The sequence below is a fragment of the Scyliorhinus torazame genome, chromosome 8 (genome assembly GCF_047496885.1).
Source record: "Scyliorhinus torazame isolate Kashiwa2021f chromosome 8, sScyTor2.1, whole genome shotgun sequence".
Taxonomy (NCBI): Eukaryota; Metazoa; Chordata; class Chondrichthyes; order Carcharhiniformes; family Scyliorhinidae; genus Scyliorhinus; species Scyliorhinus torazame.
The window spans coordinates 272,324,985-272,340,969 of NC_092714.1; the positions used below are offsets into that span (position 1 = coordinate 272,324,985).

The following is a 15,985-nucleotide window of genomic DNA, read 5'->3' on the forward strand; positions in this document are numbered from 1 at the left end:
AAACACATTGACAGACACAGATACACAGGCACATTGACAGATATAGATACACAAACACATTGACAGAAACAGATATGCAGGCACATTGACAGACACAGACACACAGGCACATTGACAGACATAGATACACAAACACATTGACAGACACAGATACACAAACACATTGACAGACAGAGATACACAAACACATTGTCAGACACAGATACACAAACACATTGACAGTCACATACACAGGCACATTGACAGGCACAGATACACAAAGACATTGACAGGCACAGATACACAAACACATTGACAGACACAGATACACAAACACATTGACAGACACAGATACACAAACACATTGATAGACAGAGATACACAAACACATCGACAAACACAGATACACAAAGACATTGACAGGCACAGATACACAAACACATTGACAGACACAGATACACAAACACATTGATAGACAGAGAAACACAAACACATCGACAGACACAGATACACAAACACATCGACAGGCACAGATACACAAAGACATGGACAGACAGAGATACACAGGCACATCGACAGACATAGATACACAAACACATTGACAGACACAGATACACAAACACATCGACAGACACAGATACACAAACACATTGACAGTCACATACACAGGCACATCGACAAACACAGATACACAAAGACATCGACAGGCACAGATACACAAAGACATGGACAGACAGAGATACACAGGCACATTGACAGACATAGATACGCAAACACATTGACAGACATAGAACACAAACACATTGACAGTCACAGAGACACAGGTACATTTAGGGAGATAGAAAATGGCAGTGAGATGCAGAACTGCTGCCTATTTTGATCCTTAATTCATTCGCTTCAGCCTTTCCTCCTCCCAGTGGCTACCCGCCCCAGTTCCCACCCCAGTCACAGATTGGCGGATTAAGACGTCAGATGCAAGTTCAATCCCACCTCTCATTCTGTAACTCACTCCCCTCCCCAGCTCCAAACACTAAGCTCTCAGTGAATTAGAGTGCAAGAGGAAACTGCAGGAGCTAATGGTTTGTGTGTGTTATATCCACAGCTAAGAAATGTCATTGTGCAGCGTGAGGAGCAGGGAAAATTATTCACTGTGGGGGAGAATGAACAAAGGCTGCTTGTGAAGACAAGGACAGATCTAGCAACAGCCCCCTGGCAGAAGTGCGCTGTGCAGTTTCATTTTGAAGAAAGAGAGAGATTGTGACTGACAGGAACATCGAGAAGGAGGTGAAGAACTAGAGGTAAGGGAGTCAGCCCTTCGAAACCACACGAGTGGGGAAAGGCTCCTAAGGGTGCAAGTTTCTTTTTAGCTGCCGGACCCTACAAAACTGCCAAGACGCCGCGTGCGGTGATACGAGTGAAAAATGCGCCCCCAAGAGCGCCCAAGCCAGCGCCCACTTCCGATCTGGGTCCAGCGGGATTTAACATTGAGAGGTCGCAGAGTAGGATCAGTTTGTCAGCTTCCTTCGAAGCCTTGGCCATCTACTTCCCATGTATGAACTCCTTCGATGAGGACGATGCCGGTAAGCAAAGGGGTGGGTTGTTTGCCTGCTGAGTTTCCCCGGATAGTGTTCCCGAGCGCGATGGGGTGAATCTGAACTTGGCCAAGGAAACAAAAGAGGTCACAAGGGAAAGGCTACCTTAATACGGTGGAGAGCTGAGATCCAGAAGCGGGGCAGAAAGAAAGAATGAGAGCGGGAGGGGGTCTGCAGGAACGGCAGAGAAAAAGGACAGAATTTGAGAAAGAAAGAAAAAATGGGAGAGCAAGCGTCTATAGGAATGATAACGGGATGAGAGAGAAAGAGAGAGAGAGTCTGTGGAAATGATATGCAGAAAGACAGAATGAGAGAGAGAGAGAGGGAACGAGAGTGAGCCAATGTAAATAATAAGGTGAGAGAGAATGAGAGGGAGAGTTGCTGGAAATTATAGGGAGAAAGACAGACACAAAGAGGGAGTGCGAGAGCGAGGAATGAAACTTCGGAATGCAGTAACTAATGTATTGGGAAACACAGAATCCTATCAAACTAATCTGAGAAAGTATTCAGAGTGCTGGTTTATTCTGAATATCTGTGATTGTCTGCTAGAAATATTTGCAAGAAGCAGTTCTCTCTCTTTCCTAATCACACACAATAGACAGACAAAATGTGGAATCAGGTCAGGGCGGATTTCGTGAGAAAGAGAGAGAGAGAGGAAGAAAAGCATTGTCCGAGGCAATAGAATGGGCCAAGAAGAGTGAATCATGCTGAAAAGCTGAGAGGGAGGAAAGAAAGCAAGGGGAAATATGCATGAGAGAGATGAACAAAGGATAGCAGAGTCAGAGAGAAAGGTAATGAGGGTGTGGCAGCTCTGTCTTGTGGTTGCACTATAAGGTTTGCAGAAGGTGATGGACAAAGTTTAATGATGTGAGAGATGATTATAGACCTGGTTCATTTCACTGGGTCACTGTGAGCAGTCCCAGGATTATTGGTTGCAGGTTAATGCTGTATCGGTGTACAGGAAAATTGATTGGCGTAAGGGATTTTATTTTGACAGGACCATGATACTGAACCGAGTCCATTGTTTCTCATTGCAGATTCTAATTGTTGCCCATCCCAATCTTTTCAAGGCCTTTCACGCGGTGTGTGTCTTCCAGAGTGGGAAAGTGATTAGCTGCTTGACTCCATCTCTTATTTCCCATTGAGAGAGCAGGCAGGAATTGAAAGCATGCTGTTAACCATTCTGGAGTGCGGGACAATGAGCTCGCTTGTTTCACTTGCCTTTTCAGGTGGCGCTTGTTTGATGTCACTCCACTGTCCCCTCATTCTCATTGATTGACTCAAAGTAACTCATTGGAACTGACTATGTTTAGCCAGGTATCTGGAATCACGCCATTCCATTTTGTAGTCGATTCATTGTTGAGCCTCATCATCAAGACCCTCAAACAGTCCACGTGAGCTAGAAACTGGAACACATGCCCACATCATCGTGGCTGACCTACATTCGATCCTGGTCCAGCAATGCACTGACTTCAAAATTCTCATCCTTGTCTCCAAATTCCTCTGTGGTCTCACACCTGCTGATCTCAGTAACCTCCTCTCCCCCCACAACCTTCTCGGAGATCTGCTTTCCATCAATTCTGCTCTCTTGAGCATCCTCGATTTTAATCACTCAATCATTGGTGCTTGTGGCCTTCAGCCGTTTGACTGCTAGGGTCTGAAATTCGCTCTCTAAACCTCACTGCCACTCTTTCGTGTGTTCCTCTGTTTTTGTGTTTCTCCTTTAAGTAGCTTCTTAAAACCTGCCTCCTTGACCAATCTATGAATTGTCTTACAGCTTTAAGCTAAATTACAGGTGTTATACAAATGGAATAAAAACAGGAAGAGCACGGTAGCACAGTGGTTAGCACTGTTGTGTCACAGCTCCAGGGTCCCATGTTCGATTCCCGGCTTGGGTCACTGTCTGTGCGGAGTCTGCACGTTCTCCCCGTGTCTGCGTGGGTTTACTCCGGGTGCTCCGGTTTCCTCCCACAAGTCCCGAAAGACGTGCTGTTAGGTGAATTGGACATTCTGAATTCTCCCTCTGTGTACCCGAACAGGCGCCGGAGTGTGGTGACTAGGGGCTTTTCACAATAACATCATTGCAGCGTTAATGCAAACCTACTTGTGACAATAATAAAGATTATTTATTATCTGAGATCTCAGCAGGTCTGGCAGTGACTGTGGAGAGAGTTTACATTTCGAATCCAATGCGACAGTCATATTGTTAACTCTGTTTCTCTCTCCACTGACAGACCAGCTGAGATTTCCAGACCTTTCTGTTTATATCTGATCTCCAGCATCTGTAGTATTTTGCTATATAATGGAAGTTGTTAGTGATGAAAGCCAAACAGTTAAGAATGGGTGGAGAGATGTGGGCGGGGATTCTCTGAGCCTGCACCAGCGACCAGAGAATCGGTGCCAACCGCGCCTGTGCGGTCGCCGTGGCGCCGGTCGGGGGCCGCTGAAATAGGCCCCTGCGGTGATTCTCCGTGGGCGACTGGCTGAACTCCCGCCGGCGTGGTTTACATCTGGTACCACCCGGCAGGAGCTCGGACCTGCGGCCGCAGTGGCGGCCCTGGTGGGGGGGGCGGGGGAGGAATCTGACTCTGGGTGGGGGGGGGGCCTCAGCGGTGGTCAGGCCCGCGATCAGGGGCCACCGCGATCTGGGGGGACCGGGCCTATGTCGGTGGCGCCCGCGCCGAGGTGGGCTGCCACGCGCATGCGCGGACCCGCAGTCTGGACAGCAGGGCTCCACCATCAGCCAGAGCTGCGGGACGCATGCCGGGGCTCTGCTAGCCCCCTGGAAAACAGAGAATCACCCCAGACTTTCGAGGATAAAGTCCGGAGTGATTCTCGCCGATTTTCCGGCGAGCGTGGGAAGTCCCCAAAAGGGAGAATCCGGCCGTGATGTTTTCCACACAGTCTGTCTGCAGATCTACCTTCTGACGGAGACTCGAAGGAAATGTAATGAGATTTTGTGACTGGAAAGAGCTGATCATTGGTCGTTTGGTGTCAAATGCAAAGAAAGGGAGCTGCCTGCGAAGCCGTTCAATATTTGTTGAATGATCCAGACATATTGTGCAATATCATCCCGAGGAATAAAAAAAATGCAACAAAAATAATAAGATAATATCAGGTGTGGTTAATTTACAAAGCAACCAGTATTCTAAAAATTCCTTCCTCACTTGGATTAAGGATTATTTTATATTTTGTCGGATTTTGATAGAGAGATTAGGGAATTACTATCTCCTGTAGTTGGGGAGGCAGTAACAGAGAATCGTCAATTTAAACTTATCGCTGAAAGAATACGGAGACAGGCTGGGCGAAATACCTTCAGGATTATTAGAGCACAGAATGCTTAGTGATGGGGAATCCTGGATGCAGGGATTATTGCATTTTTTAAAGTGACGTGAGCTCTCAAAACAAAGGGAGGCACAGGGCCATGGGAGAGATGGGACAGTGGGATTAATATTAGAGGACTCCAACAAAGAGCTCGCACAAACACCGAGGGTCGAATGATCACCTCGATGTTGAGAACTTCTAGAATTCCATTGTCTTGGCTTGAAATAAGAAAAATTACTTGCATTTCCATAGCACCTTTCATGATGTTCTGACGTCCCAAGGTTCTTACAACTAATGAAAAACTTCTGACGTGCAGACTGTTGCAATGTAGGACATGCTGCAGCCAATTTGTGCACAGCAAGATCTCACAAAGAGCAATGTGATAATGACTAGATAATTTGCCTTTTAGCAGTCTTGGTTGAGCGATAATCTTATGTCTGGGCACCTCGCTTTTCTTTAAAATAGTGGCTTTGACTCTTTTCTTCCTAACTGAGAGGGCAGACAGGGCCTGGGTTTAATGTCTGACAGTGCCGTGGTCCCTGGGAATGGAGATGAAAGTTACCTTATCCTTTATGATCAGATGGACACACACCCATTACCCAGTGCAATGATGTGGAGATGCCAGTGTTGGACTGGGGTGGCCACAGTAAGAAGTCTTACAACACCAGGTTAAAGTCCAACAGGTTTATTTGGAATCACTAGCTTTCGGAGCGTAGCTCCTTTATCAGGTGAGTGAAGAGGTGGGTTACACAGTCACAGCATATATAGACAAAGCCAATGATGCAAGATGGAAGTGTAAGGAGTGGACCTGTCTTTGGACCAATGCATTTCCTCACATCCTCTTTATACAAAACAGTCTTAGTGAGTCAAAGATAATTGCACAGGACTCACCCTGCCCTCATTCAAGCAGAAGTACATTCTATTAAATGGCAGAATCTGTCGATGATACTATAAAGATACCCATGTACAAGCCATGTCCTATGTTACCGCATTGACCAATTAGATTTATAGAATCTTACAGAAGGAGGCCATTTGGTCCATCACACCAATGCCAGCTGCTTGATAGTACTCCATTTGGCAGGTTTTGGCCCACTCACTGAACCTGTCTCCATCCCTTTGTAACAAAAACAGGAAACACTGGACAATCTCAGCAGGTCGGACGGCATCTGTGGAGAGCGGAGGGAGCGAACGTTTCCAGTCTGGGTGACTCTTTGTCACAGCTGGGGAGAAAGAGCTGGAGTTCTCTTCAGCTTTGTCAAAGAGTCACCCAGACTGGAAACGTTCGCTCCCTTCGCTCTCCACAGATGCCGTCCGACCTGCTGAGATTGTCCAGTGTTTTGTTTTTGTTTCAGATTCCAGCATCAGCAGTAATTTGCTGTTATCTGTTTGTCGCCTATCTTTATGTCACCAGTAAATTTAACAATTGTAACTTTGGTCCCTCCATCCAAGTAATTTATATAAATTGTAAAAAGTTGAGGCCCTGTGACCGACCATTCATACATCCTGCCAACCTATTTATGCCTATCCCCTGTTTCCTCTTAGCTGTTTCCTGTTAGCTAGCTTATCTTCCATCCATGTCAACATGTTCCCCCTACAACATGAGTTTTATGTTTCACAATAACCTTTGATGTGTTGTTTCTCGTTACACACTCCGTGGTGCACAAAGCAGACTTTCACCTGATTCCATGGTAAGTTTTACGTGGAACAGGTCACTCATCTGTTGCCAGAGACTTACAACCTGAGGGTCACCACTCTGCACCAAGCATGCTGACCAGGAGTCTCTCCCACTCTTACCACTTGCCAGTGGCGCGTTGGTAGGATTTTGCGGGTTGATACTCAATCTGTTGGCCGCGTCATGAATGCACCTTCCTTTGGCATCAGGTCCTGGGATAGGACTCGAACCCGGAGCTTCTGGGTCAGAGGCAATGATGGTACCCAATGTGCCACAAGACCTCTCCATTCTTGATGTGGCAGCTTATCAAATGCCTTCTGGAAATCTAAATACAGTACATTCACCGTTCCCTTTTATCCACGGCACATGTGGCACCTTGGAAGAACTCCAATAAATGGATAAAGCATAATTCCCCTTTCACAAAACCATGCTGCCTTAGCGTGATTAACTTAACTTTTTCCAAGAGCCCTGTTATAACATTTGGTGGTATTTTGACTGGTACAGGCTTGGAGGGCCGAAGGGCCTGTTCCTGTGCTGTATTGTTCTTTGTTCTTTGTTCTTTGAATAACTGCTACGAATATTTTCCCAATGACACAAGTTAAACTAATTGGCCTATGCTTTTCTGCTTTCTGTCTCCCTCCCTTTCTGAATAAATCACTTATAAATCGTCTAATTGTTTATGGCACTTATGATGTTGGAGATTTAAAAATCTCTTTCAGAAGTACAAGAAGGCATACAGCATGCTTGCCTTCACAGGCTGGGGCATTGAGTATAAGAATTGACAAGTCATCTTGCAGCTGTATAGAACTTTAGTTAGGCCACACTTGGAGTATAGTGTTCAATTTTGGTCGCCACACTACCAGAAGGATGTGGAGGCTTTCGAGAGGGGTGCAGAAGAGATTTACCAGAATGTTGCCTGGTATGGAGGGCATTAGCTATGAGGAGCGGCTGAATAAACTCGGTTTGTTCTCACTGGAACGACGGAGGTTGAGGGGCGACCTGATAGAGATCTACAACATTATGAGGGGCATAGACAGAGTGGATAGTCAGAGGCTTTTCCCCAGGGTAGAGGGGTCAATTACTAGGGGGCATAGGTTTAAGGTGAGAGGAGCAATGTTTAGAGTAGATGTACGAGGCAAGTTTTTTACACAGAGAGTAGTGGGTGCCTGGAACTCGCGACCGGAGGAGGTGGTGGAAGCAGGGATGATAGTGACATTTCAAGGGCATCTTGACAAATACATGAATAGGATGGGAATAGAGGGATAAGGACTCCGGAAGTGTAGAAGATTTTAGTTTAGACGGGCAGCATGGTCGGCATGGGCTTGGAGGGCCGAAGGGCCTGTTCCTGTGCTGTACTTTTCTTTGTTCTTTGTTCTTTGTACGTCAGGTGTCAGTACTCCCAGGCACAGGTTCACACAGAGAAAGGTATGCGCAGTGTTCAGTTGCACAGTGTTTGATTATCACAGCGTGTCTGTTGACTGCTCATTGTGTATGGTTAGTTAGAGCTGGATGTGGTCACTCAGAACAATCACAGAATCACACAATGCAAAAGAGACCCTTCGACCCATGGAGTCACCAACATGTGAAAAACGTCTGACCTACCTACCGAATCCCATTTACCAGCCCTTGGCCCATAGCCTTGAATGTGCGCATCTGGGCAGTGCATTCCAGACCGTCACCACCCTCTGGGTAACAAGTATTTTCCTCAAATCCTCCCTGAAACTCCTGCCCCTCACCTTGACCTTGTGCCCCCTCATAACTGACCCTTCAACAAAGGTGAACAGCTGCTCCCTATCCACCCTCTCCATGCCCCTCTTAATCTTGTCCACCTCGATCAGGTCACCCTCAGTCTTCTCTGCTCCTACGAAAACAACCCAAGTCTATCCAACCGCTCTTCCTAACTTCATAAGAAACTAAACTGTAGGAAAACTAGCAAAAACATGAGAACAGACTTTTTAAAGCATTGAATACATCTTTTTGTGCAGCAGGACCGTCAGTGTAACATCTTTGCATATCTCCAAAGCAGAACATAGAAACATAAAAGCAGGAGGAGGCCATTCGGCCCTTCGAGCCTGCTCAGCCATTCATTATGATCATGGTTAATCATCAAGTCCAATACCCTGATCCCGCCTTCTCCCCATATCCCTCGATCCCTTTATCCACAAGAGCTATATCTAATTCCTTCCTGAAGTTACATAACGTTTTGGCTTAAACTACGTTCTATGGTAGTCCTAAAAGGTTTACCTCTTATCTAAGAACAAAGAACAATATAGCACAGGAACAGGCCCTTCGGCCCTCCAAGCCCATACCGGTCATGATACCACCCTTGGCCAAAACCCTCAGCACTTCCTTGTGCCGTATCCCTCTATACCCGTCTTATCCATGTATTTGTTGAGATGCCTTTTGAAGGCCGTTAATGTATCTGCTTCCACAACCTCCCCTGGCATCGCGTTCCAGGCACTCACCACCCTCTGCGTAAAAAACCTGCCTCGCGCATCTCCCCTAAACTGTGCCCCACGGACCTTAAACTTATGCCCCCTGAGTGCCTGCCCATCCACCCTGGGAAAGAGTGCCTGCCCATCCACTCTATCCATGCCCCTCATAATCTTGCAGATCTCTATCAGGTCACCCCCTCAGCCTCTGTCTTTCTAATGAAAACAGTCTGAGTCTATTCAGCCTCTCCTCATAACTAACACCCTCCAGATCAGGCAACATCCTGGTAAACCTCCTCTGCACCCTCTCCAAAGCCTCCACATTCTTCTGGTAGTGTGGTGACCAGAATTGTGCGCAATATTCCAAGTGCGGCCTTACCAAGGTTCTACACAACTGCAGCATGACTTGCCAGTTTTTATACTCAATGCCCCGTCCAATGAAGGCAAGCATTCCGTATGCTTTCATGACTACCTTGTCCACTTGTGTTGCCACCTTCAAAGATCTGTGGACCTTCACGCCCAGATCTCTCTGACTTTCTATATTCCTAAGAGTTTTACCATTTACGGTATATTTCCCCTCTTTGTTAGACCTACCTAAATGCATTACCTCACATTTGTCAAGATTAAACTCCCTTTGCCATTTCTCTGCCCAAGTCTCCAACCTATCTATGTCCTGCTGTATCCTCTGACAGTCCTCAACACTATCTGCCACTCCACTTTGTGTCATCCGTGAACTATCCTCAAACTATGATCCCTAGTTCTCGACTTTCCCACCATCGGGAACATTCTTTCTGAATATACCCTGTCTAATCCTGTTAGAATTGTGTAACAAACAGCAGTGTGGACTGGATGGGACAGTCTTCCTGACCTTGGTTTATTGATGAGGGGAGTATTAAAGTAAAATTAAACACTAAAATGAGGGGAGCACTGTGACCCATAGATTCTGTCTCAAGGTGATTGGCCCTTGAATCTATCCTATCAGTGGTGTTACTCACTGACACCTACTGTGTTCCCTTGCTGATATCTGCCTCGTTATTGGTGACGCTCAATGAATGGAATTTTGCCATCATTTGTCAAAGTGTCAACACTAAGGCTGAGGACCGGTGAGCACCTCTCCAGATGCACTGCCAAATTCTCAGACCACATCTTCAGCCACTTGGACAGAATAAATCTGGGGGCGTGTTTTATGCTATCACTCTGGTGTGGTTGGGTCTGAGGGAGCCAGCAGGCCGGGTCCACAGAGATCGGGGCATCGTGTTTAAAAACCATCAGTGCTGATGTTATACCCCCCCCCCCCCCCATCCGCTTTCTGCCTACAGACAAAGGATCCCCCACATAAGCATCAGAATGACGCCCCCCCCCTCCTCCCCGCCCAACCATGGAGGTATCGGGGGCTCTCCCCCTCAGCCCTACCACCGTGGAAGTATCGGAAAGATTCTCCCCCTTCACTGGCAAGCCCGCCCCAACTTCGATGGCATCAGCCTTTCACTCGCCCCCCCTCCTCCCCCACCCCGCTACACATGATGGGAGATCAGCCCCCCCTCCCCCTCCTTAATGGGGCTCCCTAGAGGGCCCAACCTGGCACTGCCCCAGCACAGGTTGGCGCAGGCTGGCACTGCCAGTTTGACAGGGACAACCTGGGCCGGGGCAGCTCAAGGGAGCAGTGCCAAGGTACTGCGCGGGCATGTCCGTCTCCCCCAGGGAGCTATACTTACCTTGGAATATCAAAACACCTGCGTTAGCTGTCTCCCTCACTAACACGCCCTTCTCTCTGTCCCTCTCACTCTCTGAGGCCCAGCCAGGATGGTGAGAAATATGAAAGGTCAGAGACCTGGAACCATTTTGCTCTCCACTGATACCAGCATCCGGGCTGAAGACAACCAGCCATTTCTGTTTCCATTTCAGGCTCCCAGCAAAATGTTGCTTTTGTATTAATATCTCCGCAGAGTCTTATTATACTTGCGAGCGCCATGTGAGGCAGCTTGGGACATTAAAAGAGGAATCGGATGGTATAGTTTTTGGAATTAGTTATCTCTTCAGGTACTAGCGTCTCTCGGTGACATCATGGATCTGTAACTGAATTATAGAACAGGGAGTATGGGTTCTACCAGCGAATAATGTTTGTGGTATCAGTTATTTCATAAAATTGTAAAGCAAAGGAGAAAGTGTTACAGTGATGGGTGTGGGGTATATCAGTGAGTGTTACAGTGAGGGGTGTGGGGTATATCAGAGTGTTACAGTGAGGGGTGTGGTTGAGCACACTGGACTAAATCGCTGGCTTTTAAAGCAGACCAAGGCCGGCCAGCAGCACGGTACAATTCCAGTAACAGCCTCCCCGAACAGGCACCGGAATGTGGCGACTAGGGGCTTTTCACAGTAACTTCATTTGAAGCCTACTTGTGACAATAAGCGATTTTCATTTCATTTCATATCAGAGTGTTACAGTGAGGGGTGTGGGGTATATCAGAATGTTACAATGAGGGCTGAGGGGTATATCAGTGTGTTACACTGAGGGGTGTGGGGTATATCAGAATGTTACAGTGAGGGGTGTGGGGTATATCAGAGTGTGACAGTGAGGGGTGTGGGGTATATCAGAGTGTTACAGTGAGGGTTGTGGGGTATATCAGAGTGTTACAGTGAGGGGTGTGGGGTATATCAGAGTGTGACAGTGAGGGGTGTGGGGTATATCAGAGTGTTACAGTGAGGGTTGTGGGGTATATCAGAGTGTTACAGTGAGGGGTGTGGGGTATATCAGAATGTTACAATGAGGGGTGAGGGTTATGTCAGAGTGTTACAGTGACGGATTTGGGGTATGTCAGAGTGTTACAGTGAGGGGTGAGGGGTATATCAGTGAGTGTTACAGTGAGGAGTGTGGGTATATCAGAGTGTTACAGTGAGGGGTGTGGGGTATATCAGAATGTTACAATGAGGAGTGAGGGGTATATCAGAATGTTACAGTGACGGATTTGGGAAATGTCAGTGTTACAGTGAGGGGTGTGGGGTATATCAGAGTGTTACAGTGAGGGGTGAGGGGTATATCAGAGTGTTACAGTGAGGTATATAAGAGTGTTACAGTGAGGGGTGTGAGGGATATCAGAGTGTTACTGTGAGGGGTGTGGAATATATCAGAGTGCTACAGTGAGGGGTGAGGGGTATATCAGAGTGTTACAGTGAGGGGTGAAGGGTATATCAGTGTTACAGTGAGGGGTGTGGGGTATATCAGTGAGTGTTACAGTGAGGGGTGTGGGGTATATCAGAGAGTTACAGTGTGGGGTATATCAGTGTTACAGTGAGGGGTGTGGGGTATATCAGAGTGTTACAGTGAGGGGTGAGGGGTATATCAGAGTGTTACAGTGAGGGGTGTGTGTATCAGTGATACAGTGAGGGGTGTGGGGTATATCAGAGAGTTACAGTGAGGGGTGCGGGGTATATCAGTGTAACAGTGAGGGGTGAGGGGTATATCAGAGAGTTACAGTGCGGGGTGTGGAGTATATCAAAGAGTGTTGGGGTGATGGGTGTGGGGGTATATCAGAATGTTACAGTGACGGATTTGGGGTACGTCAGAGTATTCAGTGAGGGGTGTGGGGTGTAAAAAAGTGTTACAGTGAGGGGTGTGGAGTATATCAGAGTGTTACAGTGAGGGTGTGGGGGTATATCAGTGAGTGTTACAGTGAGGGGTGTGGGGTATATCAGAGTGTTACAGTGAGGGGTGTGGGGTATATCAGTGTGTTACAGTGAGGGGTGTGGGGTACATCAGAGTGTTACAGTGAGGGGTGTGGGGGTATATCAGTGAGTGTTACAGTGAGTGTTGTGGGGTATATCAGAGTGTTACTGTGAGGGGTGTGGGGTATATCAGAGTGTTACAGTGAGGGGTGTGGGGTATATCAGAGTGTTACAGTGAGGGGTGTGGGGTATATCAGTGTTACAGTGAGGGGTGTGGGATATATCAGTGTTACAGTGAGGGGTGTGGGGTATATCAGAGTGTTACAGTGAGGGGTGTGGGGTATATCAGAGTGTTACAGTGAGGGGTGTGGGGTATGTCAGAGTGTTCAGTGAGGGGTGTGGGGGTATATCAGTGAGTGTTACAGTGAGGGGTGTGGGGTATGTCAGAGTGTTCAGTGAGGGGTGTGGGGGTATATCAGAGTGTTACAGTGAGGGGTGTGGGGGTATATCAGACTGTTACATTCAGGGGTGTGGGGTATATCAGTGTGTTACAGTGAGGGGTGTGGAATATATTAGAGTGTTACAGTGAGGGGTGTGGGGTATATCAGAGTGTTACAGTGAGGGGTGTGGGGGTATATCAGAGTGTTACTGTGAGGGGTGTGGGGTATATCAGAGTGTGACAGTGAGGGGTGTGGGGTATATCAGAGTATTACAGTGAGGGTTGTGGGGTATATCAGAGTGTTACAGTGAGGGGTGTGGGGTATATCAGAATGTTACAATGAGGGGTGAGGGGTATGTCAGAGTGTTACAGTGACGGATTTGGGGTATGTCAGAGTGTTCAGTGAGGGGTGTGGGGTATATCAGAGTGTTACAGTGAGGGGTGAGGGGTATATCAGTGAGTGTTACAGTGAGGAGTGTGGGTATATCAGAGTGTTACAGTGAGGGGTGTGGGGTATATCAGAATGTTACAATGAGGAGTGAGGGGTATATCAGAATGTTACAGTGACGGATTTGGGAAATGTCAGTGTTACAGTGAGGGGTGTGGGGTATATCAGAGTGTTACAGTGAGGGGTATATCAGAGTGTTACAGTGAGGTATATAAGAGTGTTACAGTGAGGGGTGTGAGGTATATCAGAGTGTTACTGTGAGGGGTGTGGAATATATCAGAGTGCTACAGTGAAGGGTGAGGGGTATATCAGAGTGTTACAGTGAGGGGTGAAGGGTAGATCAGAATGTTACAGTGAGGGATTTGGGGTGTGTCAGAGTGTTCAGTGAGGGGTGTGGAGCTATATCAGAGTGTTACAATGAGGGGTGTGGGGTATATCAGTGTTACAGTGAGGGGTGTGGGGTATATCAGTGAGTGTTACAGTGAGGGGTGAGGGGTATATCAGAGAGTTACAGTGAGGGGTGTGGGGTATATCAGAGAGTTACAGTGTGGGGTATATCAGTGTTACAGTGAGGGATGTGGGGTATATCAGAGTGTTACAGTGAGGGGTGAGGGGTATATCAGAGTGTTACAGTGAGGGGTGTGTATATCAGTGTTACAATGAGGGGTGTGGGGTATATCAGAGAGTTACAGTGAGGGGTGTGGGGTATATCAGTGTTACAGTGAGGGGTGTGGGGTATATCAGAGTGTTACAGTGAGGGGTGAGGGGTATATCAGAGTGTTACAGTGAGGGGTGAGGGGTATATCAGAGTGTTACAGTGAGGGGTGTGGGGTATGTCAGAGTGTTCAGTGAGGGGTGTGGGGTGTATCAGAGAGTTACAGTGCGGGGTGTGGAGTATATCAAAGAGTGTTGGGGTGAGGGGTGTGGGGGTATATCAGAATGTTACAGTGACGGATTTGGGGTACGTCAGAGTATTCAGTGAGGGGTGTGGGGTGTAACAAAGTTTTACAGTGAGAGGTGTGGAGTATATCAGTGTGTTACAGTGAGGGGTGTGGGGTATATTAGAGTGTTACAGTGAGGGTGTGGGGGTATATCAGTGAGTGTTACAGTGAGGGGTGTGGGGTATATCAGAGTGTTACAATGAGGGGTGTGGGGTATATCAGTGTGTTACAGTGAGGGGTGTGGGGTACATCAGAGTGTTACAGTGAGGGGTGTGGGATATATTAGAGTGTTACAGTGAGGTGTGTGGGGTATATCAGAGTGTTACAGTGAGGGGTGTGGGGTATATCAGTGTTACAGTGAGGGGTGTGGGGGTATATCAGAGTGTTACAGTCAGGGGTGTGGGGTGTATCCGAGTGTTACTGTGAGGGGCGTGGGATATATCAGCGTGTGACAGTGAGAGGTGTGGGGTATATCAGAGTGTTACAGTGAGGGGTGTGGGCTATATCAGAGTGTTACAGTGAGGGATGTGGGGTATATCAGAGTATTACAGTGAGGGGTGTGGGGTATATCAGAGTGTTACAGTGAGGGGTGTGGGGTATATCAGTGAGTGTTACAGTGAGGGGTGTGGGGTATATCAGAGTGTTACAGTGAGGGGTGTGGGGGTATATCAGAGTGTTACAATGAGGGGTGTGGGGTATATCAGAGTGTTACAGTGAGGGGAGTGGGATATATCAGAGTGTGACAGTGAGAGGTGTGGGGCATATTAGAGTGTTACAGTGAGGCATGTGGTGCACATCAAAGTCTTGCGGTGTGGGGTATATCAGGAAGTGTTACAGTGAATGGTGTGGGGTATTTCAGAGAGTCTGACAATGAGGAGTGTGGGGTATATCAGAAAGTGTTACAGTGAGGTGTGTGCGGTATTTCAGAGAGTTTCACAGTGCGGGGTGTTGGGTATATCAGAATGTTACAGTGAGGGGTGTGGGGCATATCAGAGTGATACAGTGAGGGATCTGGCCTATATCAGAGTGTTACAGTGAGGGGTGTGGGATATAGCAGAGTGTATTACAGTGAGGGGTATGTGGTATATCAATGAGTGTTACAGTGAGGGCTTTTGGGTATATCAGAGAGTGTTACAGTGAGGGATGTGGGGTATATAACTGAGTGTTACAGTGAGGGGTGTGGGGTATATCAGTGAATGTTTCTGTGAGGGGTCTGGGGTGTATCAGAGTGTTACTGTGAGGGGCGTGGGATATATCAGAGTGTGACAGTGAGAGGTGTGGGGTATATCAGAGTGTTACAGTGAGGGGTCTGGGGTATATCAAAGTGTTACAGTGAGGGGTCTGGGGTATATCAGAGTGTTACTGTGAGGGGCGTGGGTTATATCAGAGTGTGACAGTGAGAGGTGTGGGGTATATCAGAGTGTTACAGTGAGGGGTGTGGGGTATATCAGTAAGTGTTACAGTGAGGTGTGTGGGGTATTTCAGAGAGTTTTAC

At 47.5% G+C, this 15,985-nt stretch overlaps 1 protein-coding gene across 1 annotated transcript in view; it reads left to right on the plus strand.

Moving 5' to 3' along the window:
• Window positions 1-1,309: 1,309 nt before the first annotated feature.
• The window catches only part of rims4 (regulating synaptic membrane exocytosis 4), a 193,197-nt gene continuing 178,521 nt past the window's right edge, over window positions 1,310-15,985 (plus strand). The window contains exon 1 of the mRNA XM_072515339.1: window positions 1,310-1,559. Within this exon, the coding sequence (XP_072371440.1) occupies window positions 1,532-1,559 (28 nt within the window). The 5' untranslated portion in view covers window positions 1,310-1,531. The remainder of the gene's footprint in view (window positions 1,560-15,985) is intronic.